The sequence below is a fragment of the Pungitius pungitius genome, chromosome 5 (genome assembly GCF_949316345.1).
Source record: "Pungitius pungitius chromosome 5, fPunPun2.1, whole genome shotgun sequence".
NCBI lineage: Eukaryota > Metazoa > Chordata > Actinopteri > Perciformes > Gasterosteidae > Pungitius > Pungitius pungitius.
The window spans coordinates 4,080,169-4,107,123 of NC_084904.1; the positions used below are offsets into that span (position 1 = coordinate 4,080,169).

At 43.5% G+C, this 26,955-nt stretch overlaps 1 protein-coding gene across 1 annotated transcript in view; it reads left to right on the forward strand.

Moving 5' to 3' along the window:
* Positions 1-5,700: 5,700 nt before the first annotated feature.
* Positions 5,701-26,955, forward strand: part of kcnip3b (Kv channel interacting protein 3b, calsenilin) — a 31,718-nt gene continuing 10,463 nt past the window's right edge. The window contains exons 1-2 of the mRNA XM_037482707.2: positions 5,701-5,804; positions 14,111-14,285. Coding sequence (XP_037338604.1) covers positions 5,799-5,804; positions 14,111-14,285 — 181 coding nt within the window. The 5' untranslated portion in view covers positions 5,701-5,798. The remainder of the gene's footprint in view (positions 5,805-14,110; positions 14,286-26,955) is intronic.

The following is a 26,955-nucleotide window of genomic DNA, read 5'->3' on the forward strand; positions in this document are numbered from 1 at the left end:
CAGCCAGCGTCCTCCTATCTTTCAGTTTAGCACAAAGAGAAACATCTGGCCTGGCTTTGTTCTTACTTGCTTACCGACTAACACGTTGTTTCTCTTCCGTATAACTTTGATGAGCGGAACAATCAAAACCAGGATTCAATGTGTTGTGAGAGATTATACTCTAGTTGCCAGGCAACCGACCCTGGGGAGTCCAGATAAGTTAAAATGATACTGGTAATGAACTACTGGTTGAACGGAATAAAGCAAACGCATAAACGTAGTGTGGGTGATGTTTGGAGTATTTTGTGACCTTTGGACCAGGTGCGCTGTGTCCTTTCTTCATGCTACGCTACGTTTAGACCAGCTGGGATAGACAAATGACTTGCAGTGTTATCTTTTTTTTATCTTAATAGTGTTTGTTTAAATAGCTGGTCAGCTAATAAAACTATTTTTTTCTCTTCAAGAATCCTTTTAAGGAGGCCTTTTCTCATTTCCCAGGCCATCACTGTCAAATCCGATTCTCACCTGATCTCAACATCCTGCTTGAATAAACAGAGACAGGCAGACAAGCAGATTATCCTCAGTAGATGCCAACGTAACGCCACACTCCTCTGGAATATCAAAACTCATCTGCAGAGAGGGGCTGAGCTCAGATAACAACCCCCCCCCCCCCCCCCCCCCCCCAGCAGGAAAAGGGGATTTCTTTCCTGCGGATTTATTTTTGGCAAATTCATTTGATGAATGTGTTCTATAATTCCCAATGTGTCGGTTTGCGGCTTTCCACACTGCACAGGAATGTTCCCGTAACTTCTCAGAGAAGCTGTACTGCTCCTACTTCGTCTCCTCTAACCCGGTGCACAGCGGTGTGAGCTTGATTGGGCCCGCTGTGTTCCAGATAAGAGAAGGACGGACACGCCACTGTCGTCCGAGGGAGTGAAGCGTCCACGCGGCCGTTTAAGCTGCCTCGACGTTTAATTAGCCGCTGCCATCCAGGTTCATATTAATTACTTCCTGTAACAGAGCGAAGACGGTTCAACTTAATTGGCGTTTTCCACTTGTGAATCCTAATGCCTCATGATGACTAATGCTGTCAGAGCTGCAATCATCGGCTAATGTTTGCAGCCCCATACTTATACACTAATTCAGGACAAATTATCTTAATGTCAGAACTACAGGGGCCAAGTTTGAAATGTAGAATTTACCCTTTTAAACAAGTGGACTTTTTTTTTTTTTTAAAGGATTTCAAGAGCAGCCAAATAACGTCGTTACCCCTGAGAAAAGACTGGCAGAAAAGCTAGAAGCTTGATAGTTTATCAATATGAGACAAATATGGTCCCCCTAAAATACTTTGTACGTGTATGTGTCCAAGGGAAATGTTCCAAAGGTAAGAACTAATTAAGCTTTAAAAGATTTACAAAGTATTTTGCATTAAGGTTAAAACCTCAAACCGTTTTAGTAGTTTCTTGGCTTGTATTACGTAAACCAAGTGAGGGACTTCAGGCCGATGTCCTCTCTCTCTCTCTCTCTCTCTCTCTCTCTCTCTCTCTCTCTCTCTCTCTCTCTCTCTCTCTCTCTCTCTCCCTCTCTCTCTCTCTCTCTCTCTCTCTCTCTCTCTCTCTCTCTCTCCCTCTCTCTCTCTCTCTCTCTCTCTCTCTCTCTCCCTGTCTCGCCTTTAAATTGCTTTCGGGAGGATGGGGATTTGGGCCGTGGAGATAAGGGGAGCAGGATGAGAGTCTCTCTCTCTCCCGCTGTCTCTGTGAGCGCACTGAGCGCGCTCCATTTACAGAGAGAGCAGCTTGTACCTGCTGCCTTCAGCCCGCCAAACATCTTCTCACTGCGTTTCCAAACCACCGAAGCCACCGCGCGCACAGTGTGGACGCGCGGAAAGGCTACGTTCCTTGCTGTCAATCACTGAGGTCCTGTAGGATCCCTGACCCGCCCCCCCCCCCCCCCCCCCCGACCCTGAGCCCCTCAGTGCTGTGACGTCTCTCCACGAGAGTGGCGTGGAAAACTGATGGAGGCCGTCACATGGCAAGGGCACATTGACACTTGGGACATTCCGCTGTTTATTTAGTTGTGTCCAACTGAGGTGTGTGTCGTTCACACCACTGTGTGCGAACAACCGCCCTCCTCCTCCTCCTCCTCCTCCTCCTCCTCCCGGTGATGCTGTGATGACTCCCCAGGAGACACACGCGTATTTGACAGTGCCGCGGGTGCTGGAGTCCTCCCCCCATGAATCAGCATATTAATGGGATGTCCTCCTCCTCTGTCTGTCAATCACATGTCACAGCAGCGAGGGAGCGCAGGGGGGGGAGGGGGGAGGGGGAGCAAAGGACGAATAATCACTAATTAAAAGTTGTCCATCACTCGATCTGTTGAGTGGGGATCAAATGAAAACACGAAGGTTTGAAAGTGTTGTTTTTGGAATGTTTTATTTAGCAAAATAAATGTGGTGTTTTCAACCAATTAGGGCACAATGTAATGTTCAGCAGTAATTTCAAAGCTTAAACATTTTGTTTCTTAGTCGCTTGTGAGTAATAAGAAGCAACCTTTGATCGTAGAGGAGTAGATTAAGGGATCGTCTCATTTTACTTTCTTGATTGTGATGATTTGCAGCTTTTGTCTTCTTCAATGGCCATTAATGCTATAGAGAGTATTCATTAGTTGCTGCTCTGATGTTTCGGGGTATTATTGTATTACTATTGTAGCCTTGAAGGATTTAGTGGAATCAAAAGGAACTAAGTCACTGATTTTCACTCACTGTAAAATCTAGATCTTTATTTTTAAAATGAAAGGCTTCCTCCTTCCCTGCACTTTCCTTCGTGTCACATTCATACCTTTGTCCCACTCGGTCCAGAGACACCTTCGGTCCGCTACTTAGCAACTGTTTCCACGGCTACAAAGTTGCTCCTCTTTCCAGCCCCACTCTGCCTCCACATTAAGGCGCCCAGGTCTCTCTCCTTCTTTGAGGCAGTGACTCTGTTAGACCCTTCCCGACACCAGGCTCTCTGATGCTGCGTAAGAGGACATTGTCCACCTCCATGGTACCGTTTCCCCCCCCCTCCCCCCCCCCCCCCCCGGTCGTAGACGGTTGTGAGGGCTGAGGAAGGTGGACGGATGAATGTGCCGATGACGCTTTCCCTCATCCCCTAATGGGTGTCAGTGTGCTGTGAGGTCTCTCGGCACTGATGTCACTGAGACAAATCGCAGTGCATTGTCCACATGTTTCTGACTGTCATTGACTTTTGAGCAGATGCACCTTCTGAGAAAACCACTCGGCAGAAGACAAAAAGCGACGAGAAAGTTCTAAGTTATACAGAGGAAAAGACTGCTGTGTTAGAGCCACAGAAAGATCTATTTATATCCCTCCTAAATATAGACATTCTTCTCCATAGAAACATGAAATCCTTCTGAGGGGCGAATTACAACCGAGCTGCTGCTGCTCTGTGTGTGTGTGTGTGTGTGTGTCTGTGAGTGTGTTTCTGTTATTCTATTACTTCAGAAAGGTGAAAGCAAATTAGCGACTGCATCATCCCAGCTGCGAGGCTCTTTCTCGGGGAGTCTCCGTTGTCCCTCAGCCTGCAGCGGACAGGATTTGAACGGTGCTTTGATGGTCGGCCCACCTCTCCATGGCGACGGGCTTCAAGCCGACAGGCGCCAGGAGCAAACAGTGGGACGGGTGTCAATCCACGGCTAATCCGCTGGCGTCTAGTCGACGTGGAAAAGAAACGACCCCGGTATTAAAGAGCATCATTTAACCACACCAGAAAACCAGAAAACCAAAAAAAACACCAGAAGACAAAGAGAGAAAAAATTTGACAACATGAGTGGAGCACTTATTTGTACAAATGTAACGTTGTTCTAGAATACACTATAATGTCATCAATGGCTAATATTATTCTTACCGTTGACTTTGGTCTGTAAAATGTGTGAGAGCACAGATTCATTCCGCATCAGGATGTTGACACAGGTCCCTTTTCCTACTTTGAAATACCACTGCGAATCACTCCAAGGCAACGAGTCTCATTAGTAGTGCACAGCTGGTTCACAAACCTAGAAGTGAAGGCAGCGCAGGTCCCACAGGCTCATGGGATGTTTAATTTCAATACTGTGAAAGGATAGCGATTCCAGACGTTTTGTGTACTTTATCGCTTCCTGCAAAGATGCTAAAAAAGGATCTGACATGTGCAGTAAATACCAGTAAAATTCTATTCATGAGACGCACACTCACACACCTGCACATGTGAAGTGTATTTGACATTTTGCTGACAGATCTGGGATTATGTCAAATCTATTTTGTTTAAAGTCCTCCTTGGAGACAAGAAGAGTGTTTTAGTCTTCTCCCGACCTTTTGACCTCGTCTAAGGGAGATCGCTCTCGTTTTATCATCTCCTCAAAATAGCCTGTGTTAAACCGCACAATCAGTCCCCACAAGTATTGTTTTAAAAAGTTACTGTTTGTAAAATGTGTCTATATTTGTTAAATATAGCAGGCTACTTCATTTGTATAAGCCATATGTTAAAATGGCTGATTGTTTTATGTGCTGTAATGTCATGTTAAAAATGTAAAAAAATCATATTCGTATTTATAATTTGTAATTGCAACTGAAATGAGGATAAAAAGCAAGAATCTATCTCCATTCTAGAATATTGTAATCGCAGTCTGTCAGCAGATCATTTCCCACTTTTCTGTTTGACTCAACTAGCAGTAGAGCTTTCTTTCTTTCAGTAGTGGACATAATGCAGGGTGACGCTTTGACGCTAAGCTCCATGTGAATGGATATTTGCTCGAAGAAGCATGAACATGTGATGGCTAATAGGAGGCGGGTTCATCAGACAGATGGCGTTTCCTCATTCATCCTGCTGCCTGTTTACAGCTCTTGGCAGTTCATTACGTAATAGGATGTGTGAGGATGCTTGACCTGGCCTGATTGCTGTTTACCATTCTCTCTCTCTCTCTCTCTCTCTCTCTCTCTCTCTCTCTCTCTCAGCGTCACAGAGATCCAAGGTCACCCAAATTGATTCAGTTCCTCTCTGAGCTCACACGGAATTTCCAGCAGGGCTTTAATTGCATTTCTGTACCAATCACTCTAATGACAATCACACGCGCGCTCACGCACGCACGCACGCATGCACGCTCGCGCCGCACACACAAGTGAGGATATCCCGCTCTTTCCCTGACATGGCGAAGTTGCTGGAGAGGAAACGTGAATAAAAAAAAGGTAATCATGTACTAGTAGGCTAAATTACGTATGTCATACAACCCCCCCCCCCCCAATTGTAGTGTCAAAATAAAATAAACAATTGGAAGCTTTACAAAAGGCTTTTAAAGGGGTTTAAATTGATCAAACTTGTAACTAGAACATATTTTACGCCGTCAGATGTTACTTATTATGAAAATCATCAACGTGTGGTAAAAGCGCATAATATGACTCCTTCAATGTTGTTTGACACTTGCTTTGGTTGTTTTTAGGTCCTTAAGACCAATGTGGTTCCCACCTGTTTACAATAAACAGGGAAATGGTAAAGACCAGTCTGATCACTTTACCATTACATCACCATCATCATCATTATCATCATCATCACCATGTCCGCTTCCTCCCTCGCCTTCACCCCCCCTCCCCCCCCCCACCACCACCTCCCCTCACGCGGTGTGCGCTCATTCCTTCACATCCGTCGGAGCGTCAGTCGGAGGCTGAGGGTCCGCGCGGAGAGGACACACACACGCGCGCGCGCACACAGACACGCGCACCCAAACTCAGGCACGCTCGTGCAGAAAACCGTCAGACAGTCGGTGTCGCCGTCATTCCACAGGACAACATGCAGGTGAGACACGAACATAGCCGCATCTTTCCCTCTTTTGTTTTACATGAGTGTGTGACGACAGGTTCAAGTAACGGTTCTTATGTGATTGAATTGTAGCGCGCGACAAAAGCCGAACTGCGTCTGGAGGGAAATACCTCTATTTGTTGGCAAATATTACTATTTATCCAGTTTTAAAAATATATATAGAAATCCTTAGGGGCTCATTTGCTGCCACTTTTCTTTTGCCCGAAGCTGAGTTTCGGAGTGAAGTTGTGTGACTGCAGAGCGCCGGCCATCACGTCTCCTTCCAGCCGGACCTCACCTTCCCTCCCGCCTCCTTACCGGGTAGCACGTGGAGGCGCTGGTGGACATGTGTGTTCTTCAGCGTGTAGTCCCACCCTGCGGTGCAAGAGACCTCGTGGGGCTCCGTGTGACTTTAAATCTGCTGATAAATTCCGCGCAGTCCGCCTTTAAATCCTCGATTCTAGGAAGAGGGGGGGGATTGTGTTTGTTATTCTGTTATTGTCTTCCTCTTTCTTGGCTAAAAAAAACAACAAACCAATTTGGCAGATCAGTCGTCAGCAACAAGCAGCCACAGTGGAAGCCTCCCTTCAATGACTCCCACCCCGATGGTCTCAGTCTCAGGCTCCCTGAAGGCTCTGCTGCTGGCTCCCTGCAGCGAGGGGACCCTGTTGGAGGTGCTTTTGGCAGATGTAAACCTGCAACCTTGTGCATAGATTGTTTGAGCTCTCAGTGGGTAGACTGTGGTGGGATGCAGAGCCTCTCAGTGAATGATGAGGCTCTAATATCGAATATTGATAATGAACAGTCCTATTTGTAATAATTAGGATCTGCAGCCATTAGTAGTGGCAGTTTGACACCTGCCACAGGCCGACTGCGGCAGCACCTCTCCTCCCACGCCCCCCCCCCCCCTTCTCTCTCTGAGTATCGACATGCGGGTGTTTGAATTAAATCACGCCGTGAGGCATCTGGGTGCCTGGGATTCCAGTATTTGACTCGCTTGAGTTTATTTTGTTCTGGAGAGTGACTGTTGGATCGATTCGTCATTGTTCGCTCACAGCTATTGGTTTGGGATAGAAGAATCTTGTCAGGTACGAAAACAATCTCAACTTTTGTATTTTCACGAGACATGATCGGCCCACTGGGGGGAAGCCCTGTTTTTGTTTGACCCACCAACACACCCTCCCACTTAATTCAGACTCTCAAACAACTCTTGAATACCTGTCTAAAACTTCTCCTTTAACAACTGTATTTATTCAAATGTCTCGCCCCAAAAGTCAATTTTAAAAGTCAAATTTAAAGTGCACAGATTACATAGAAACACCTCGTAATACCTGTAGCGTACGATTGACCTTCAACATACTGGTGTTTATGAACCAGGGGTTGAACACGGAGAAGTAACTCGATGCAGCATCCGCTGTGAGGGGAAAATATGGAAAAGAAAGGTGTTGCTACAGCTGTCTTTTGTGGGTTAAATAAGCTGCTGTGGACCGATTACTGGGACAGTGGAAGTATTTAATGGTGGAACTTAACCTTTAAGAGTCTGACATTGCAGTTCAATCAAAGCAATGACACAGATCAGTGACACCACTCCAGACACGGCGATGGCAACAGGCACACACACACACACACACACACACACTGCTTTGTGCGGATCCTCTCTGAGGTTCTACCTGTTCAATAGGTGGATTGACTGGTTGCTCTGGACCCAATACATACTTTAAGAGGTCTGGTAACTGTATGCTTTAAAAAGGGAACAGGGATGGGCACCTCACACGTCTTACACACTAACCCAGTGGGGAGTTTTCTCATCGCTGTGTGGAAGAGAAACTTCATATAAAAAGCTTATTTTTCTTCTCTGGGCTTTAAAAAGCAGCATACTTATCTTCTTAAATTAGCTCTGATATGGTAAATTGTCCCAAATGGTGAATTTAATTTTCCTCAGCATAATGTGGGATTGAGTGCAAGGGAATGCAGTGAGGGGGAAAGATGCTGCGGGGAAATATCAACCCTGATCAATTCATGTGATGTTCATACACAGTGTCTGCATTTTTATTGATGCACCTATTGTAAACCATTATTAAGAAGAATGACACAAAGAGAGATCTGTGTGTTTATGTGTGTGTGTGTGAGAGAGAGAGAGAGAGAGAGAGAGAAAGAGAGAGGAACTGAACGTTTAAACATGGTTCCTCGGTTGCTCGGAGACTCCACAGAGCATCCATTCTCTCTCCACATGAAGCAACACACATCAACATAATAATCTTTCTCTCTCTCTCTCTTACATTCTCACACACTCTTTCAGAGACACGCACACACATGTAGGAACAGAATGCCGTCCATATGGATGTCCCACTGATTCACACTCACAGCCATACTGAGAGGCTCAAGCAGTCACACAAATAGTTCCAGCTCTTGACAATCAGCCCATTTGCATGTATTTCTTGCTGCAGGCTTTTTTTTAAGTACAGAGCCGTACAACCAGTGATGGTGTTTTTCTGTCATCTCTCAGCAAAGGTTACAGTCCTTGCTTATAAAGTAACAAACTGAAAACGCATGGTGGCCCATTTAAAAAAGGACCGCGCTCCTACGACTACGCAAACAACCATCTGTGGAGCTATTTTTTCCGTCGTCAAGTGACTCAAACAGTTTGTTTTCTGTGCTTCTCCTTGTTGCGTTGTTTTTCTATGGTACCTTTTTCATCTTAAACAGAGACGTATAAAACAGAATGAGATTTCAGTTCAGGTTTTTTTAGTAGGGCCAGCTAATCAGTTTAAGTAAAAATACCAGTATGATTCAATCCAAAAAAAGCCATTATTACTTTGCAGTCATATATTTAACATTTATTCCAACAGTTAAGGACATAATAAGGACATCTTATTCAAACAATGTACTATACCAATGAATATATATATAACTTTATATATACAGCAATATATATATATATATCATCATAACATTTCAACTTAAAAGGTGAAACTAATATATTAGTGTATATATATATATAGCCATAATCATAAACATTAGATGAAATAAAGGCTTGAAATATCTCACTTTGCATGTAATGAGTCTATATAATATATTAGGTTCACCTTTTAAGTTGAATTACTGAAAGTAATGAGCTTTTGCACTGTATTCTAGTTTTTTGAGTTTCACCTGTACCTATGTATATATACAGTATATATATATATATATATATATATATATATATATATATATATATATATATATATATATATTAGGGCTGTCAAAAATAGCGCGTTAACGGCGTTAATTAGCTGTTTGTTGTTAATTACGTCAATTTTTTTGACGCATTTCACGCATGCGCAATGTGACAAATTATTCAGGTCAGTAAAGTGCCTCTTCCTCTAGGGAATGCACTTCATCCTATACAACACATTACTGCCACCTGCAGGCATACGTCAGGCCGTCAGGTTCAGCAAGTCGTTTGCGCCAGAGACCCGCACCCCCCCCCCCCCCCCTCGTTCTCGCGCAGCAGAACAGAGAAAAACAAAAGCTCCGCCCAGCAGCGCTGAGGTAAAGGAAAGACCATCGGAGAGACCCGTAATACTGTTCTGAAACATGCGGAGGAAGAGAAGCCAATGCGATCTAAATCCTCCCAGGTATGGGGATATTTCACACTGAAATGGGGGGTGGTAGCGGATTTCTTTGCAGCGCCAGTCGGCGGGTGGTGCAGCAATATTGTTGTTCGGGTGGAAATCGGGAAAAAGGTCGGTCCGGGAGATTTTCGGGAGGGGCTTTGAAACATCGGGAGGGTTGACATGTCTGGTCATGTCTGGTCATCGCAGCCCTCAGGAGCACAAACTCACAGCAGAGTGGGATAAACTGCAGAGGCTCAAGACCCTTCTAGAGCCATGCAGTCTGTAACTGATCATAATAACATTGCTTTGATTATTTTCTGAAATGAATTAAAAAATCAAATATCAATAACATGTATTTATGTAAAAAATAATAATGATAATAATGATAATTATGTATCTGTGTCCTGTTATTTATCTTTAGTATGCATTTCAGAAAGAAAAAATGGTTAGGATTCAGGTGTGATTAATCATGATTAATCCACTGAAAATTCTAATTAATTTGATTAAAATTTTTAATCATTTGACAGCCCTAATATATATATTTATTTATACATGGGTATATTCCATGTTTAAAAAACACAAATAGACACATAATGACTATTTGTCAAATCTGGACAAGCAAAATAGGCAGATATATGCTTAATTTAATCCTTAGTAAGGGTCAGTCTCTAAAAGCACAACACCTCAAAACAATTCCAATATGTTTAACATTCAAACGGTCCTTTGCCAGTCATTTTGTAACACTAAGTATCACTTTATTCCAATTTACTTCAAATCTCCCCCTGGGCTCCTCTGCAGGAAACACTGCGGTCGGACTGGATTTTTCTATCACGTATTTACAGCATCTGTCTCCCTTTGTGCTGTCAGTGCTCGTCACACGCACTCACACAGGCTCACTCCCTCATGTATAATTCCCTGCTGGTTTTTCTGCTTTCCCTGAAGCATTGCCCGGTGACAGGTGACATTACGGAGAAAGACGCGGGTGACTGTGAAATATATTGGAAGCAATGAGGAGGTGTGGAGATGGAGGAATGGAGGAGACTTGTGAAGAGAAACATTGAGTATGAACGGCTGATTGAATCCAAGGGCAAGATCCTGTATTCCTCAGTCAGAATAAAGTTGTATTAAAGAGTGTTGAGATGAGGATGAGTAGCGTTAAAGGGTTAGCCAGATATGCTAACAGCTTGTGCTAATGGAGTTTGGGATGTAAGGGGATCCATTGCTCTATATCCATAGTGCACAATCACTTCATAATCATAACCACATAATCATAAATGAATTAGCTCAGAATGAGCCCTTCATATCTATCAAGGGAGCGGGCCCTCCTCCACTGAGGCCACGTTGCTACAGTTGCCCAGGAGGGACGGGCTGGACACTGGCTCTAAAGGGAGGGGGGGGGGGGTGTAGAAACAATGGACTCTGTGCTTCATTGATCACGGGTTTGCCAGTTTCGAGGGTCTTCTGAACTTTGTGTGGAATCACTGAGCTGCAGTGAGGGTGTGTGGGCGGTTGCTGCATGTGTGACGGTTATGAAGAGATGTGTTTGTGTGTTTGTGTGTGTCTACGTTTTCATTTTGCGTCTGTGTATTTATAGTCTCTGCGTTTCTGATGTCTGCTCTGAATGCTCATCTTGACGCGTGATGCATCCTCGTGCTCTCACATAACTTCCTGTTCTTATTCTTGTATTTCTGCGCTTGAGAATGACAGAATATAAACAGTTTAAATCGCTTGATTTATTCCCTCAGTAAACATTGTAAACATGGGAGCTCTAGTTTTCAAATCTTCTTCAATACAGCATGATGCTCCTTAAATAAACACATTCCAAACATAACATCTTAAAAATGTCTTAATATTTTTTAAATTCAAATGCATTTTGACGCTTGGAGGACTTTTTGTGAACATTGATGAGTGTTTGACACTCGCCACTACTAACCACACAAAAACATAGCACTGTTAGTTCTAGATTTATTGTGGTCCAACGACACAAGAGAAAGAAGGAGGATCTGTTTTTTTTTTTCATATCCTCTGTCTGCAGGATTCCCCTCTCCGATCGGCATGTTTGAAATCATATTTCAACCTTGAGGAAGCAGTCAGGCAGAACAAATGGACCGTGTGAGGCATGCTGAGGAAAAACTCAGCACGAGTGAACATTCTCTGTCTCTGCTAGAATGTACATCACACATATGACTTATTAATGAACAATACGAGAATACATCTCCGTCTTTCACTTCTTTCTCTATCGCTGCTCCCTCTTCCTCCATCACATGCTGATGTTGCAAGGCAAGTAGATGTAGATGCAATCGTGGACCACGGTACAGCACGCTGCATTCCTCAGTAATAACAACGTCACCTGTTGTCTTCCACAGAGAATATTTGTGCATGTTTTTGTTTTAGCTTGTTGCGTTGGCCTACTTAACTTCTTCGATGCGCTTGTGCCTCTCTCATAGTGTTGTTTTTCAAACACTGAAATCCAAGCTGTTTTTCTCCGAGCCAGTGTGGCCAGAAGTAGATGTTATAATGAGGTAAAAGTAGCGATGCCACAGTGTCCAAGTCCTCCTGTCACGAGCAAAGGTCGCGCATTCAAGTGCTCGCAAAAGCAGCTGTCTGTGTTGGATACAGTAGACTACAGTGAGCAGGGCTTTCATGGACTGAGGCCAGAGTTTACGCTTCGTGTGTGAACCAACACGAATTAAACCAACAACACGGCGGCTGATATTTAATATCTTATGGCAGCGCGTGTAGCCATGTGCAACGCGCCGCTGCCTCGAGTTTGCTTTGAGCGTCACAGGCTGTGCCTCGTAGTGTTATGTAGGTGTGTGCGTGTGCATGTGTGTGTAGATATTACGAGAGGGGAAGTGCTGCCCGGGGGTCAAAGCCAGCTGATGCGTTAAGAAGAAACATCAGATGTGTGTGTGTGTGTGTGTGTGTTTGTTTGTGTGCGTCCAGCCGTCCAGGAATTGACAAATTAAGTAACGTCTGCATTGCAGCCGCGTCCTTTCCCCCGGCTCCTTCCACTGAAAGCCGCGTTAAAAAACAATGATGTCTTTGTGAATGACTCCTCCAAGGAAGCGAGTCATTGCTGAGGCTCTTCTTGATTACTCTTCTCTGGGGTGCCACCGTTGATCTGGGAATCAACGCGTGTCGGGATGGATGGAAAATGGATTTTCATTTCCGATGTTGCCATTACTTGAGGAGCCGGTTTGACTCTCTGTGGAGATATGTAGATGTGCAGATGTGCAGATATGCATATGTGAAGATATGCAAATGCTCCTTGTAGTCCTCCTTTTCCTCCTTCCTTCTCCTCTTTCATCTTTAGATCTTCTCCTCATGTGGAAGACGCAAGGAAATAGCCTTGCAAATGAATTCCCCATAAAAGTGTTCTCCCCCATCTCCCCTTCCTCGATCCCTCGGGCCACCAGCCGTCCTTTGCTCCTTTGCTCACAAAGGCCAATATTCAATATGCTAATTGACTTTGGTTCTTCCAGGAACACGAGCAGACTTCCCACACATCCTTTTCTCTCTCTCTATTTTTTCCATTGTTTTATTCTCGCACTACGCACGCATTACCTCTAAGTTAGGGATTTGCCTGTTCAGGCTTCCATGGGATAAATGTGTGTGTGTGTGTGTGTACGCACGCTCCATCCTCCCATCTCCCCCTCCTCTCTCGCTGTCATCCTTTGCTCTCCTTCTCCTCCACAGAGTAAACAGAGCTGCTGTTTGTCCTGTGTCCACATCTTTCATCTTCCTCCCCACACTTTCTCCAATGTACACATGTTTGCTGTGTGGGGGTGTGTGTCTGTGCTGGTGCGTGTGCGCGTGTGTTCTCTCTGCGTGTGTGTATAAATGAGCAGGCCTGATGAAGTAAAAGATGTGGCCACTAAATCAGTGTTTGATGTATACAAAACGGAAAGGGTGCAATATTATAAAGAAAAACACAGGAAACAAACAGTGAATATGAATGAGCTGGGCCGGGATGCATAGTAAGAGTCACGTTGATAAAATGGAGCTGAATATGACTGATTGGAAAACCACTTTTACTCCCTCTGTTATTAAACCTGACGTAAAGATATTTTAGGATGGGATAGCTCTGCTCCATGTAAATGAATTCCCCTCCACAGTGATCTCTTAGAAAGCTAAGGTCAAGGTTTAAGTCTTTAAGGGGCACAGGAAAAACACGTTGCATCTGCGTCCCAGTATTGAACATTTGTAAATGAAGCTGATATCATACTTAGAAATCTCACTTAATGATAATTGTATTTGTTTGTATACACATAAAAGGAGACAAAAAATGGTTAATTTAGTCAAGCAACATTTATTGCCAAACCATGTCAGACATACAAGGAATTTGACTTGGCGGTTGGTGCATCATTTAGACATTGAACAATAAGACAACATAGTGGAAGGAATAAAATAAAATATAATTTAAGCTTTTTAATCTATTATATCATTCACAATGTTGCTATTGAAGACATCCTTAGTGTTTGCTCAACTTACTCTTTAAAATATGTTTATAAAACGACGCAATAGCAAAAGCTGTCCTAAAGCCTTTGCTGAACTTTGGTTGAACCTCTTCAGTCTCCCTGAAACACCTTTGGTTTCAAGGCTCATCATATTTTTCAGACAGACACATAATCCCCTGCTTCATTTAAAGATCTCTCCCTGGTTTGCTTCATTTTCAACTCTTTATCTCCCCCCCCCATCCTTCAGGCGGACGGCAAGGTGGCCGATGGCAGCCTGCTGGGTGATGCGAACGGCGTGGAGCCTGCGCCGGGCCGAGTGAAGGATTCTGGGAAGTGGCAGAAGCCGCGGTTCTCTCGGAAAGCTCTGATGAAGTGCTGCCTGGTAAAATGGATCATCGCCAGCACACAGCCACAGGACAAAGGTTAGAGAGGGGTGGGGGGACGTGGTGAATGCACAACATGTGGCACTAACAGTGTTTGGATTGATCGCTGAATTGCCTGCATGGACCTCCGCTGGCCTCCTCGGGTCCCTGTGGGCCCGGCTGACTCATTGTGCCGGGCTGGTGACCTCAGAGTCAAGTACCCACGGATCATTTAGATGCATAGGCTCATTTGTCAAGTGTCTCTACACCTTCATTCCACCATTAATATTCTCCAGGTGGACCTGAAATGCCTCTAACGCTCACCGTCACCTCCCTCGTTTTACCTGACCTTTTTTCTTATTTTATGCTGGGATGGATGTTTGTTTTTGTCTGTTTGGACTGTTTGTTCGTGCTCTTAGTCTCAGTGCTCCACCCAGTGGTTCAGATGTAGTCCTGCACTATTCATCTCCTGCCTGCAGGGACATTTAGGCTTTATTGAAGCGAACAAGTCAAAGCACTCAGCATTGTCACTCGCTGGTGTAAAAGGCGTATAGACGCCTTCGCAGTTTTGTTTCAGAAGCTCTGTCTTTACTTTATTTTACCTTGTCATGACCTTGTTGTCTCCTGCCCCACTTTTTTCGTTACCTTTCCTGCTCTCCCTCTCCTTCCTTACCTACTTGGCTCATTCTTCTCTGCAACTTCTGTCTTCCCATCGGTGCCTGGGGTCTTTTCCCATCATTACTCTCTTGGTTTCTTCCTGACGTCCTCTTGTCCTTCCTTTGTCTCCTTTTGCATTTATTTCTCCCCATTTCCTTTGTTAACTCCTTGCTTCTGTGCCCCCCCCCCTTTCTCACTATATGCTAACCTGTACCTTTCAACAATCATCTTGTCTCCCTCTCTACCTCCTTATCTCATTTCCTACCTCTTCCATCCTGCCTACCTACTGAGTTCTGTTCCCAACATGAAACAGACTATTCCACAGTTTTGTGGGTTCAAAGGTCACATTCATTAAAATGCCAACATTAAACATTTTGATTAAAGATATTCCATGTAGCCCCCCCCCCCCCCCCCTCCCTTCGGTTCTGCTTATTATACCTATTTAAACCAACATGTTTGAGTGTGAGCCATCTTTTGGTCGGAGTGCACTTAGGTGAGAGAGCAGGATCCAGCACACAATCCTGTAAATCACACACTTTTAACAAGTCTCTCCTTTTCTCCCTCCCCCGGCTCCATCAGTAGCACTTTACTAAGTGGGGTCGTGTTTTTCCGGCGTCATCATCACACCTTACACTTTGCCCCCCAAGTGGCAGCAAGAGACATCTTGTTACGTTATTCAAGTCTGAAGTTTGAGGTTTTTCATAACTGCTTGTACAAAGTTTTCTTGAGGGTTGAATATGAGAATCTGAGAAAAATGTTTTGGCAGCAGGTTCAGGAGAATTATTATTATTGTTATTGCTGCTCTGAGAATCAGTGCGTGAGTCCTGCATTCGAACCCTAACTGAAGCAAAAGTTTAGCAGTAATATCAGGTCAACGCACATTCAAGTAGACGTGCCCTGGCTGGCTATATATGAGATGATATGATGTTATATTTGAATGAACAATATTTTAGCATTAATGTGTGTATTGCATTTTCCTGGTGTAGCCCAAAATCATGGCATTTTCAGCTCATCCAACAGACTTTTTAAATAGTTAATTAAGCTTAAGATGAAGGCTAATTCTCAGCCCATAAAGGAACACGTTGTTGTTCTCCAATTCATGAGAAAAGAAACAATGGTTATCACTTTACAGGAAGGGTGTGTAAAATAAAAATATTTAAAATTGACTTTAGCTGTCAGGCAAATGTAAAAAGTCAAAAAAGAGTAATACGTATTTTTGTCTGAGATTAAGTGGACAAATAAAGTAGAAAAATACAATAAATCCCCCAGAAAAGTAAAAATACCAAGTAAAGTACTTACATTACCGTCAAATAGGGGTGTGGAGGCTGCTCTTTCTGTATACTACAATTATATAATCAGCCTTTAGATTAGGAACATCATTCCGTTCTCTTAAATAGTTTATTCTTTGGTTGCAACATCAGTGAAAGATCTCTTTGCGCCGATGAAACAGGAGCACGGTGATTAGGAAACAGCCACAGAGAGAGAAAGGAAAGCAGTGACTGTGAGGGGGGGATCCATTTCATCTCAGCGCCACCGAGGGAAAAGTCTTATTGGTTTAATCGGTCGGCAAACCCTCACCTCGGTAATGGCCTGCAGCTAAAGATAGATGCACACAGGTGGTGAGGGTGTCCAAGCTGTCCCCGTGACGTGGTTCACATGTGGACAGGTGGAGGAGGCAGCTGGACACGAAGCGCTGCGGCTGAGAAAGTGGGCAGAGCGGATGCTGGGGCTGACAGCACAAGTATGCAGGTCAGGCCAGAGATAGATGTCACTCTGACCTGCTGCGGAACTAATGGTTCTTTTTATAGCCGCGCAGTCGGCCAGTTATTTTTACAATTAACCGGTTTTATTCATCTGAAGAGCTAAGAACGGGAAAGCGAATGTCCCTGCTGTGGTTGTTTGAGGATTTGACGTTGGACTGTGGCTCGGTGCTAGAGCAGGCTAATCCTTCAGAAGAGCCATCCGGAAGTTTGCTCCCCGGCTCCGCTGGTCAATGTCGACGTGTCCTCGGGAAAGCCACTCAACTCCAAATTGGTCCTGCAATTGTGCCTAACGATGTATGAATGTTGGATGAGCGTTAGATGGGTAGGTTTGTGTATGATGACATGCAGTGTTAAAGCACTTTGAGTGGCCGGAAAGAGACATTTAAGTACAGCCCATTAACCTTCTGCAACAGCACTCAAATTACACCTAATTTCTTTTTACCATATTTTTTAATGGTGTTCAACGGCTTTTTTGGACAGTGTCAGTAGAGAAAAGAGATGGAGATATTGAGAAAGAGGGCAAGACATGGAACAGTTTCATGGTTGCTTTCAGGGAGGAGAAGAAAATACTTGAATGAATTTACCAAACACTCATTTCTTTTGAAGGCCATCCATCACACGGTGTCTTTAATGGACTCTGAAGCTCATATGGTGAGCGACTCAGGATGCCAAAGGGTTCTACTGAACAACTCAGAAGGTCTTTTATTATAGCAGCAGTTCAATTTTTTTTTTAATGAATTATCCAAGCAATTATTGTGTTCAGCACTATTTCATGAATTACTTCTAATTCAGCAGCTTTCCAACATACAGCCCCACTCGTGCTATCTGTTACAGATGTAAAAGAGAAGTCAATCATCTGGTAAGAAATGACACTCGGCACAAGGTTTAATCTCTGATTTAAAAGCCGCCCCTACGCCACGGAAGAAGAGTCAGATAATGAGGCCATATGTGGGGGGAGTGAGTGACGAAGAGGAGCGATATGAATGACTGCGATATGAAAAGTGTAATATCAGTGGAATTAGATACGGAGGAGAGACTAACGAGGGAGGGAGGGAAGTAAGATCAGGTGTCTTCACTGATCTGTCAAATATATCTGCGTGCCGGCTGCTTCTCTCTCTCTCTCTGCGCGCTCAGAAAGCGCCACGAACTTGAACTCGTCCCGGAGACCGCGCGGCGCCGACGAAGGGTGAAACGGGAGGCGCGTCAGCCGGTGTCAGGGTGGCGTGTGGTGGTTTGTCCGAGGCGACGCTCGGGATGGACCCAATCCAACCGTGCCATTCAGTTCACCTCCTCCTCGTCCTCCTGAGGCGGCAAGGGTAGAGGAAAGGAACAAGTGAAAGAGGAGAGAAGACAAGGAGGAGGACGAGGAGGAGGAGGAGGAAGAGGGAGTGAACATCACCTGTAAGCAAACTGGGTCACCAGTTTAAAAAAGGGAACTCTGATAAAGGAAACATCCTCTGGGAGAGTTACTCGTCTCTTCTGCAAGTTTTTTAGTTCTTCGCATTATTTCGTGTCCAGTTTAGAGACTGAATGTGCAGCGTCATTCTTTTTTGGGGGACTTTTGACTGATTTTATCTTGCGATACCGCCATATTTTTAATTCTACGTACTTTAGTGCTGATGATCCAGGAGGTCAAAGTGTAAAGGATGAATGCATGCAGGGCAGAGTGCAAAAAGGAGATTGCCAAGCTGCTGCGCTGCCTCTTTGGCTTCATCACTGGGACGTACGTTGAAGGTATTTTTGCTCCTTTAATCTGTGTGTTGATTTACTGGTATTATAAGGTCTCAAGTCAATCTGAAATCAAAGCTTTGGTGTTTTCATTGTAGTTGTTTTGTGGCAGTGTTCAGTCATTGAATTGTAAAACAGTGACTTAACTTAACAGAAACTTAAAGAACTGCTCTAACTAGTTTCTTTTAAGCGCTTTGTCTAATTATTTGAAACATTCTTGTTTTCCCTTAGTTGTAAGTGCAGTTGTCACAACTGTTTCATTGGAGGAATCACTCAAAACCAACGATGCCCCAAATGAGTTTTATTTCATGAGCTCAACATTGTTTGAGCTAATGCACAAATGTTTGTGCTTTTTCAACATTGCGGTTAACCTTACGTTTTTCCAATATACAAATCTACCCTTTGTTTTACTTTTTGTGTTGAATCTGACTGGTTACCTCATGTATGTTTTATGTTGTGTTTCTCACATATAGAAGCTTTTAAGACTTTAGTTCCAACAGGAGGTAGAGATTTACTGGGAAAAGTAAAAAAATACTGCAGTACAAGAAAGAAATATAAGCATTTGTAATCAGCCAACACAGTACATTTCTTTGTGTAGCAATCTATCACAATACTTGAAATCAGAAAAAAATGCCGCAAAATGTCTATCTACGCCAAACTACCTGCAGTCACTCAAGGGATTTTTTGAATGGACCATTGCCTGGTGGAGAGGTTATGTATGTCTGTGACTGAGTGGGTGTGGAGCTCTGTGTCCATCCAGGCATATTCTCGCACACACTGCATTCATTAGTGTTTCCATTTCCTCTACACACATGTTAACCTTGTAAAAATACAATCCAGAAGTCCTTCGAAGAAATAATGGCTATTAAGTTGCTAGCAGTTACACCAAAAATTTCCGCCTTGAATTTGTTTTTGTTCACATTTCACATGTGTATATTATTATTTCAAGTGTTTTTTATCAAATATAATATGACTTTCTGTCTGAGCGTTGTCCAAGAACATTTTTGACCTTTTCCATAGATATGATTTTTATTTTCATTGGTGTTCTGCTCATCTTTTCCTGCGTTTGCCCTCCTTGAGTTAGTCTGTATATCCTTCCGTTCATCATTGATTTGATGTAAATCAACCCTCCGTCCTCCTGCTGCGTCCTTCCATAAGACAAACACATTGCCTCGTCAATCTACCGCCAGCTGGATCAGCTTGTACCTTCTATTTTCGCATCCTCACTTTTTCCTCTCATTCCTGACTTTTTCAAATCTTGATCACCTCTGCCCCAATTCTGTAAAGTCTGTGCCGACAGGGGAGGGCACCTCTGGATGCATCGTTTACACGTTCTTTATTCATGTGATGTGATAATGAATGTCATTGGTTTTGTGTCTCTTCCTTGTGCTCTCCTCCAATAGTCAGCCAGTTTGACTCTCCATAGTGGAGTTCTTGTAGGTCACCGCGCCCCCACACCGGGTCCCGCCCCACACTTTGGGAACCACTGCATTACCTAAACCTGACACTGCCGTTGCTGTATAATTCAGAGAGATTTCTGGGTGTTGGATAAAGGCGTTGAAGAATATAGCAACAAACAGGGCAAAGAAAAGGAGGGGAGAAAAAAGGCCCTGTTTTAATTACATGGCTACGGTTGACTTGCAGGGTTTTTTGAAAAGGAGATTTATCTCATATGAAAGTGCGAAGGGCCTTGGTTTTAATTGGAACACATCAAGCGGTTGAAGAGCAAGGACAGTCGGAGTGGGAAAAGACTAGAGCAGCTGCTATCTCTTTCCCTAATTACCAATGTTACTTCTTTCAGCTTTTATAGAAAATGTAAAGGTGAAATTTTAAATACATACAGTATTTTATATTTGTGTTGTCAATCAGAACTGAAAAATTTGAAATTTGTAAATGTCACAGTTTGGTTCTTCTTCCTCTTTTATTTTGTAGTTTCATGTCTCTTGTGTCCCTGGGTTAGCTTCACTTCCTGCCTTGTCCTGTGATTGCCTGATTGTTTCCACCTGTGTTCAATCACCTGCACCTCCCTAGTGTATTTAAGCCCTGTGTGCCTGTTGTCCCTTGTCGCGTCATTGCACGTTGTTCCGTGTTGCATGTGGAGGTGGGTTCTGAGTCCCGGTGGAATTATTTTCTCTTTATTAAAGAAGCATGTTTTTGGAAACTGCATAGGCTGCGTCTGAGTCCTCCCTGTGCCTACCTGCACCAGCACCAGTTGTATGTGACAGTAAAAGTTCCTCAGGGTCGTGTAGGTGAGATTGCAGACAACTACCTTCTCTGGAGAGCGAAGGATACCCTGCAGCCTGCCCTCGTCCTTGGCAGTGGCTGCAGCGTACCAGACGGTGATGGAGGAGGTCAGGATGGACTCAGTAATGGCGGTGTAGAAGTGCGACCACCATAACCTTCGACAGGTTGAATTCCTTCAGCTACCTTTTAAAAAGTACATCTTCTCCAAAGCCTTCTTGGTGATGGTGTTGATATTCAGGCCCTGACTTGAGGTCCTTGGTTATGATGGAGCCCAGGAAGTGGTAGGACTCCAAAAGCAAGCGGCGATCAAGCAGTCACCCTGGGTGATAGGGGCAACTGGGGCTGCGTTCTTCCCAGATCACCCCCACCTGTGATGAATCCAGTGTGGGAGGTGTCATCCTGGAACTTCAGGAGCGGGATGGCCCGGTGATTGAGCTCAGCTTTGAGTAAGCAAGGGCAACCAGTGCTGATGATCCCATAGTTAGAGAAGTGTTTCTCAGGGCTTCACATGCTTCTGCCTGTCAGAAAGGAGGTCAGCGATCCACTGCTGCATGACGAGACTGCTGGATGATTAGTATGATGGTGTTGATAGAGCTGAAATCCACAAACAGGATCCTTGTGTAGGTTCCTGAGGAGTCTGGAATGTCTGTGAACCCCGGCGACAGCTGATCAGCAAAGTGCAGATAATGAGGAGAGATCTGAGCCGGTTGTTTGGGAAGATGTGAGCATTATAGGCGCTATAATCCGCTATCTATAGTGTGATCTGTAGAGTGTTGTATTGGCTCACCTGGACTTGCATGTGCACTCGCCATGCACCCTTTTACTTGGGTGCATTATTTCATTGCATAGAAAAGAACACGCTGCAGTTTTTATTCCTATCATGTTGTTTTGTGGCTATTTGTTTTACACATGGCTTGTTTTTTCTCTGATTAATCATTTCCATGTGTAATGTGGAAACTGATGAAACTCGTACACAGCTTCAAATGGTCTGAATTATTTGATCATTCTCTTGTTTCGTTTCATTTTTTCCCCACCCTGATTGTGTCACTGAGTGGATTTGAGCTTCTGCTCTGCTGTGGGGTGTCTGGTCTTTGGCGCCCTCTGGCGAACAGAGGGAATATAACGACTAACAATCAGCTAAGGATGATTATGTATGATTATGTGAATAACATTTACAGAAGTCCATTTATTTTTTTGCTGTCCGATTAAGACTAATATTCATTAAAGTGAAGAAAATATTTCAGCTTGAAATAAATCCATAATTTACTTATTTATTAATGTCATTATTCTTCTGTTTGCAACAGAATAGAACGGCGTGCTGAACAAATTTATCTCATTAGGACAGCTTTTCTGCTTCCCTATCGATCTAGATTGTTTGGTTCATTTGTTTATTGTGTGTAAATAAAGCGTGTGTGTGCCCATAGGATGGAAAGATATAGTGTCAGATTTTGAATGTATTCTGTTGTTGGTTTTGTGAAGGTATGCACTAGAGCGAATCTAGTTCATAAAATGTATGATAAACAGAACCCGCATCTACGAGAGCGAATATGCAGCAGATATATACATGATCTTATTCAGATTCCTCACAAATACAAATGTTTTAATTTCTTTGTGCTTTGTGATAGAAAATTAATGTGTTCTCTGTAAGACTTTTGATCGAACAAAACTGTTTTACAAAGCAGTTTGAATATGTTGAGTCTGAGAAAATTGTGTTTTACATTTTTCTAGGATTTCATGCAGTTAATACATTGATAAATAATGATGAAATGAACTATAAAATAAAGCCAGTCATTTACACTTTGTCACAGCAACTGTTTGACAGAAGGGGATTATTGTAAATACTTTTTTTTTTTAGTTTAAAAGAAATATGATGTGAAGGCCACTCCATTTTCTTCCGTTTGTCATAAACTAACGATGAGCCCAAAAGAGGTGAACACGGCAGGATATTACCCTCTGACCAATGAAAGTATTTTGATATTTGAGACCATACTCTCTTTCCCCCTCAGAGTAAGATTAGCATCAATATTTTGTTTGTGAAGTTTAAAATGAAGTGAATCTCTTGGTCAAAGGCCCACGTCATTTAATTTGTAAGAATTGCACAATATATTTAATATAATATGCCATTTCTGCTGGCATCTTACCCAAGTGTAAAGATACACAGTACTTGTATTTGTGTTACATATCAGTATAGATTAAAAAAATACTTTTGCACCAGTGTGATGATGTACCATTATTTGTCCTGTATTATTCATTTGAATTACAAAATAACCTTTTCTTTTTTTTTTCCAAAAACAAGCAGAGTGAGAAGACTGATAGCTCTCATATCTGTCCACCAAGACCATAAATGTTTAGCTTCGCTTTCTAGAAATACTAGGACTGCTAATTGCTTAAAAAACGGAAACTATCAAGCGTATATTAATATATTTCTCCAAAAAAAATAACAATGTATTGATACTATACCATAAAATCACAAATAATGTATTGCAGATTTTTCGATTCCTATTGCCTAAACGTACTGTGATCCTGATGTAAAGGAGCCTTGTAGCAGGGAGAGTGAGTCGGTGCATTGACGTCGTTCAGTAAATCTTCTCTGTGGAGCGCGAGCAGACAGACAGACAGACTGACGTGGAGGTGTTTGATGTGAAAGGTCAGAAGCTCTGCTGTGATGTTTGATCAATCCTCTTTTTCATCTGTCTCTTCTCATTGTGTGATGTGGTGTCACAAACTCAAACAGATTTTCAAATGTGTGCGCTCACAAAGACGCGTGTCCAAACACACACACACACACACACGGAAAGCTCTCTCACCTATCACCTCTTCCACTTTGCTAGGCTGCAGAGTCAGACTATCAAAATCTAGCCTGAGCTTGGGTTGTAAGAGCCGGGGTTCACACCAAGCGGCTCCACATCTGAAAGCATTCGGTGAGCATTGATCTCAGCGACTGAGCGCTCGGGCCATTTGTCGTATTTGAAAGTCTGGATCTTGTCTTGTTATACTCTGGTCTAATCCGGGGAACTCGGGCGGTATTTAAAGTATTCCAGAGCAGTCTGTTGGCTGTTGTAGTCGGGCTGCAGAATGGGAGCTGTGCTAGCCGCTCTCTCTGTGGAGGCCAGGAGGCGACTCTCTCAGCCGAGCTGCCTCTCTCACTGCGGCCACGGCGCAGCCAGGTACCATCGCTCAGGTAGGCTCCAACGGTTTCACCGTGCAGGGTTATTATCTCCTTCTTCTTTCACTCTTTTGTCAGCCCATCCCTCTCCATAACTCATCCCGTCTCATTTCTGTTCAGTCTTACTTCTTCTTCTCAAAGCGGTCATGCACAGGAGTCCATTATGTTCTGTGAAGAGTCAGCAGTTTTTAGGAGTTTGCACTAATAGTGTCAGAAATCACTTTGTCGTTCAACAGTGTGTTCAGATCTGTAAAATCCTCTCTGATGTAGGATGTATTTTGTGGAAAGTACTTCTTCAGTTCGCTGATGATGGGAATCCCTGTTCCCTCTAACAATAAACTCATTTTTTTTTGCAGAAGACTGAATTGCACGTCATGGCTTAGCACTGCATTTGAAATCATGGTGTAGAAAATAGGAATGAAATGATTTACCAAACTTCTGTAATTAACTAATCAAACTAATCAGGCATCATCTCGTAATCTTTATCAATCTTCCAAATGCTAATAGCTGTAATTGGGTAAATTTGATTATTTAAATAGTCCTTTAAGTGCTGCTCTTCAAGTACTTTTACTGAGGTAAAAATATGCTGCTTTTTACTTAATTATAATTAATTATGTTTCTAGGGTGGATTTTTACTTGAGTTAAGGATCAAAAGACTAAATTAAAATATAACAATACCTATGTTGATGTGAAGTTTGTGGCTGCATGTTGAATTGCCAGTGTGTTAATAATAAGGAGCTGCATCATTAGCGGAGAGCAAGGCGTTATTTCTTTTGAAGGCGGGGGTGATGTTGCTGATGGGTCTGACTGAGAGGAAGCCGACAGGATCCTCTCTCCTTGTTTACGGACTGGTGCGTCAGCAGGCAGATCCAAGCCTACCTTTTAAAAAACCCTTAGTGTCCTAATGGCCTGCCCAGCGGAATTACCACCAATAAACTCACTAGCGTCGATATACAAGAGAGAAGACCTAAATGCACAACAAAAACCTCCTGCAATATCTCAAAAGTGAATATGCCTTTCGTCTGCTATAGACAAGTACCACAGACCCATCAAAGAACACTTACCGTAGGGAGTGAGAACAGATTCGAATGGTTTTATTATAGATAGTTGATTTATATTTTTCTGTTGAAGGGTATGACACTGAGACAGAAAAGAGGGGAAGCTCCACCACCACCTCACCACAAAGATATCGATCCCTCTCACTCTGGCTTTCCATCTCTGTCTCCGATCTCCAACCAGGCCAATGCATTTATTCACATACACATACCTCCATTTCCCATCATATCTTGGTGCATTAGCGAGTACGGAGTCATCAGATATTCTCTTCTGACCTGCTGAACACACAACAACATATGCTCACGTAGTGTAGCAGAAACCCTTGACAAACGGTTCCAGCTATGGCAGGAATCATTACTATTTTGGAGATGTAAAGGATGGATTGAAACATATTGGTATTGTGGGTTCTTCATTACAAATCGAGGAGGAGTTTGAGGTGTGAGTTTGGGCCGCACACCTGATAGTGTCCCGGTAGCATTGTAGTCTTGGCATCTCTACCCTCCAGCATCAAAGCAACGAGCCGCGGCCATGAAGCACGCTCAAATCATTTTGCAGAGCTGTACTACCCTGCAGAAACAATATCGTTCAACACAGGAAATACAGAGTGCAAATCAGCATCAGTATCAGCGTGATGCTACTACTACCATTTGTTGTTGGAAAGCTATAAAGAGACCCAAACAACGTTAAAAATGCAATTCAGAAGCAAGACGAGCTGCAAAACGAGAAGCAAATGAATGCGCAAAATGACAACAAAATAACTGCAAAGAGATGCAAAATTCTACAAAGAGAAGCAAAACGACAACAAAGAAATCCAAACCATCACAGAGAGGAAAAATCCTATAAGGAGACACAGACCTGTGTCCAGGATGTCTCATAATGTCGATGGCTGCAGGCAAGTTACAAATAGCAGCCATGAAGACATGTCATTTCGCATTATAAAATTTTTTGTTATTCATTTCCTCTCAGGACCACTTTGTTAAGAAACAGGTTTTCAAAATGTGAGTGGTAATTCACAAATGTGTCCCCTGCCTTTTAAAGGCTTCTAACGGTCCTTTACCCGCCTCTGAAGATGTGGATATGGTGGAAAAACCAGGGTCACTTTGGAGCAGGAAAGAGTGAGTCGAGGAGAGGAGGGGAGAAAGTCTGCGGTTGCCCAAAGTTCTGGAATGACCGAGGGGCTGCAGGGAGGAAGGGGAGGAGGCACGCTCCAAAGGCGAATCAAATGGACAGACTGAGGATGAAGGAGGAGTGCGGTGGAGTAAGGAGAGACCACAAGAAGGACAGGATGAGCGGATTGGCTACGGGTGGACGGGGCACTTCAATTCCAATCGCCAAACACAGTGAGCGCTGACTAAGTGAGGCGAGAGAGGCCAGTTTTCAACGGGAGGCAGCAACCACTAAGTCCAGGAAGCTGCAGAAAGAGAGGGGGGTGATGGAAAGGTATGTCCGGAGGAGGTAGACACCGAGGAAGGAGGTTTTTTCCCCCTAAAGCCCTCCTCAGTTCGCCTCAGGATTTCCCTCGCTGGACGCTGTTGCTCTAAGAGCCTTCTCTTCCATATCTGGACCTGGATTGGGACAAACAGTGAAGGGGACTCAATCAGCAACAGCAAACCCAAATTGGACAATGTACAGTTAAATTAGACCTGTGCTGAAAGGTTGTTGGGCCGAAGGATTGCTGACAGAGAAGGTGGTTATTTAATTGTTATTATCTGGACAGTGTAGCGTGGTTCTGCTTACTTTTCACTTTGCATGGAGGTCTCGTTTATTGTATCTTGACTCAAAGGTTTCTTTTTGGATTTTATCTCACCCTAACAGCAAAGTCTAGAAAGCCACATTGTCCTCAGCTTGCAGATATTGCATATAATGGGGTGATTCATTAGTGATTGGTGGTTAGGGGGCAAATGCTGCAACGCTGTTTTATGGCATGAAAGATGAGAAGTACCTTCTGTGTGTAATCATGTAAATGGACGCCAAAGTCTCTGCTTTTCCCCGAAAGACGTTTCCATTTTAAACCAAGATGGGATTCATGAGTGCAAACTGTGGCGCTGGAAGGACTAGTGATCGCTGCTTGGATTAAGAGGGTGAGCAGCCACTAGCCACACTGAGCTGCTGACGG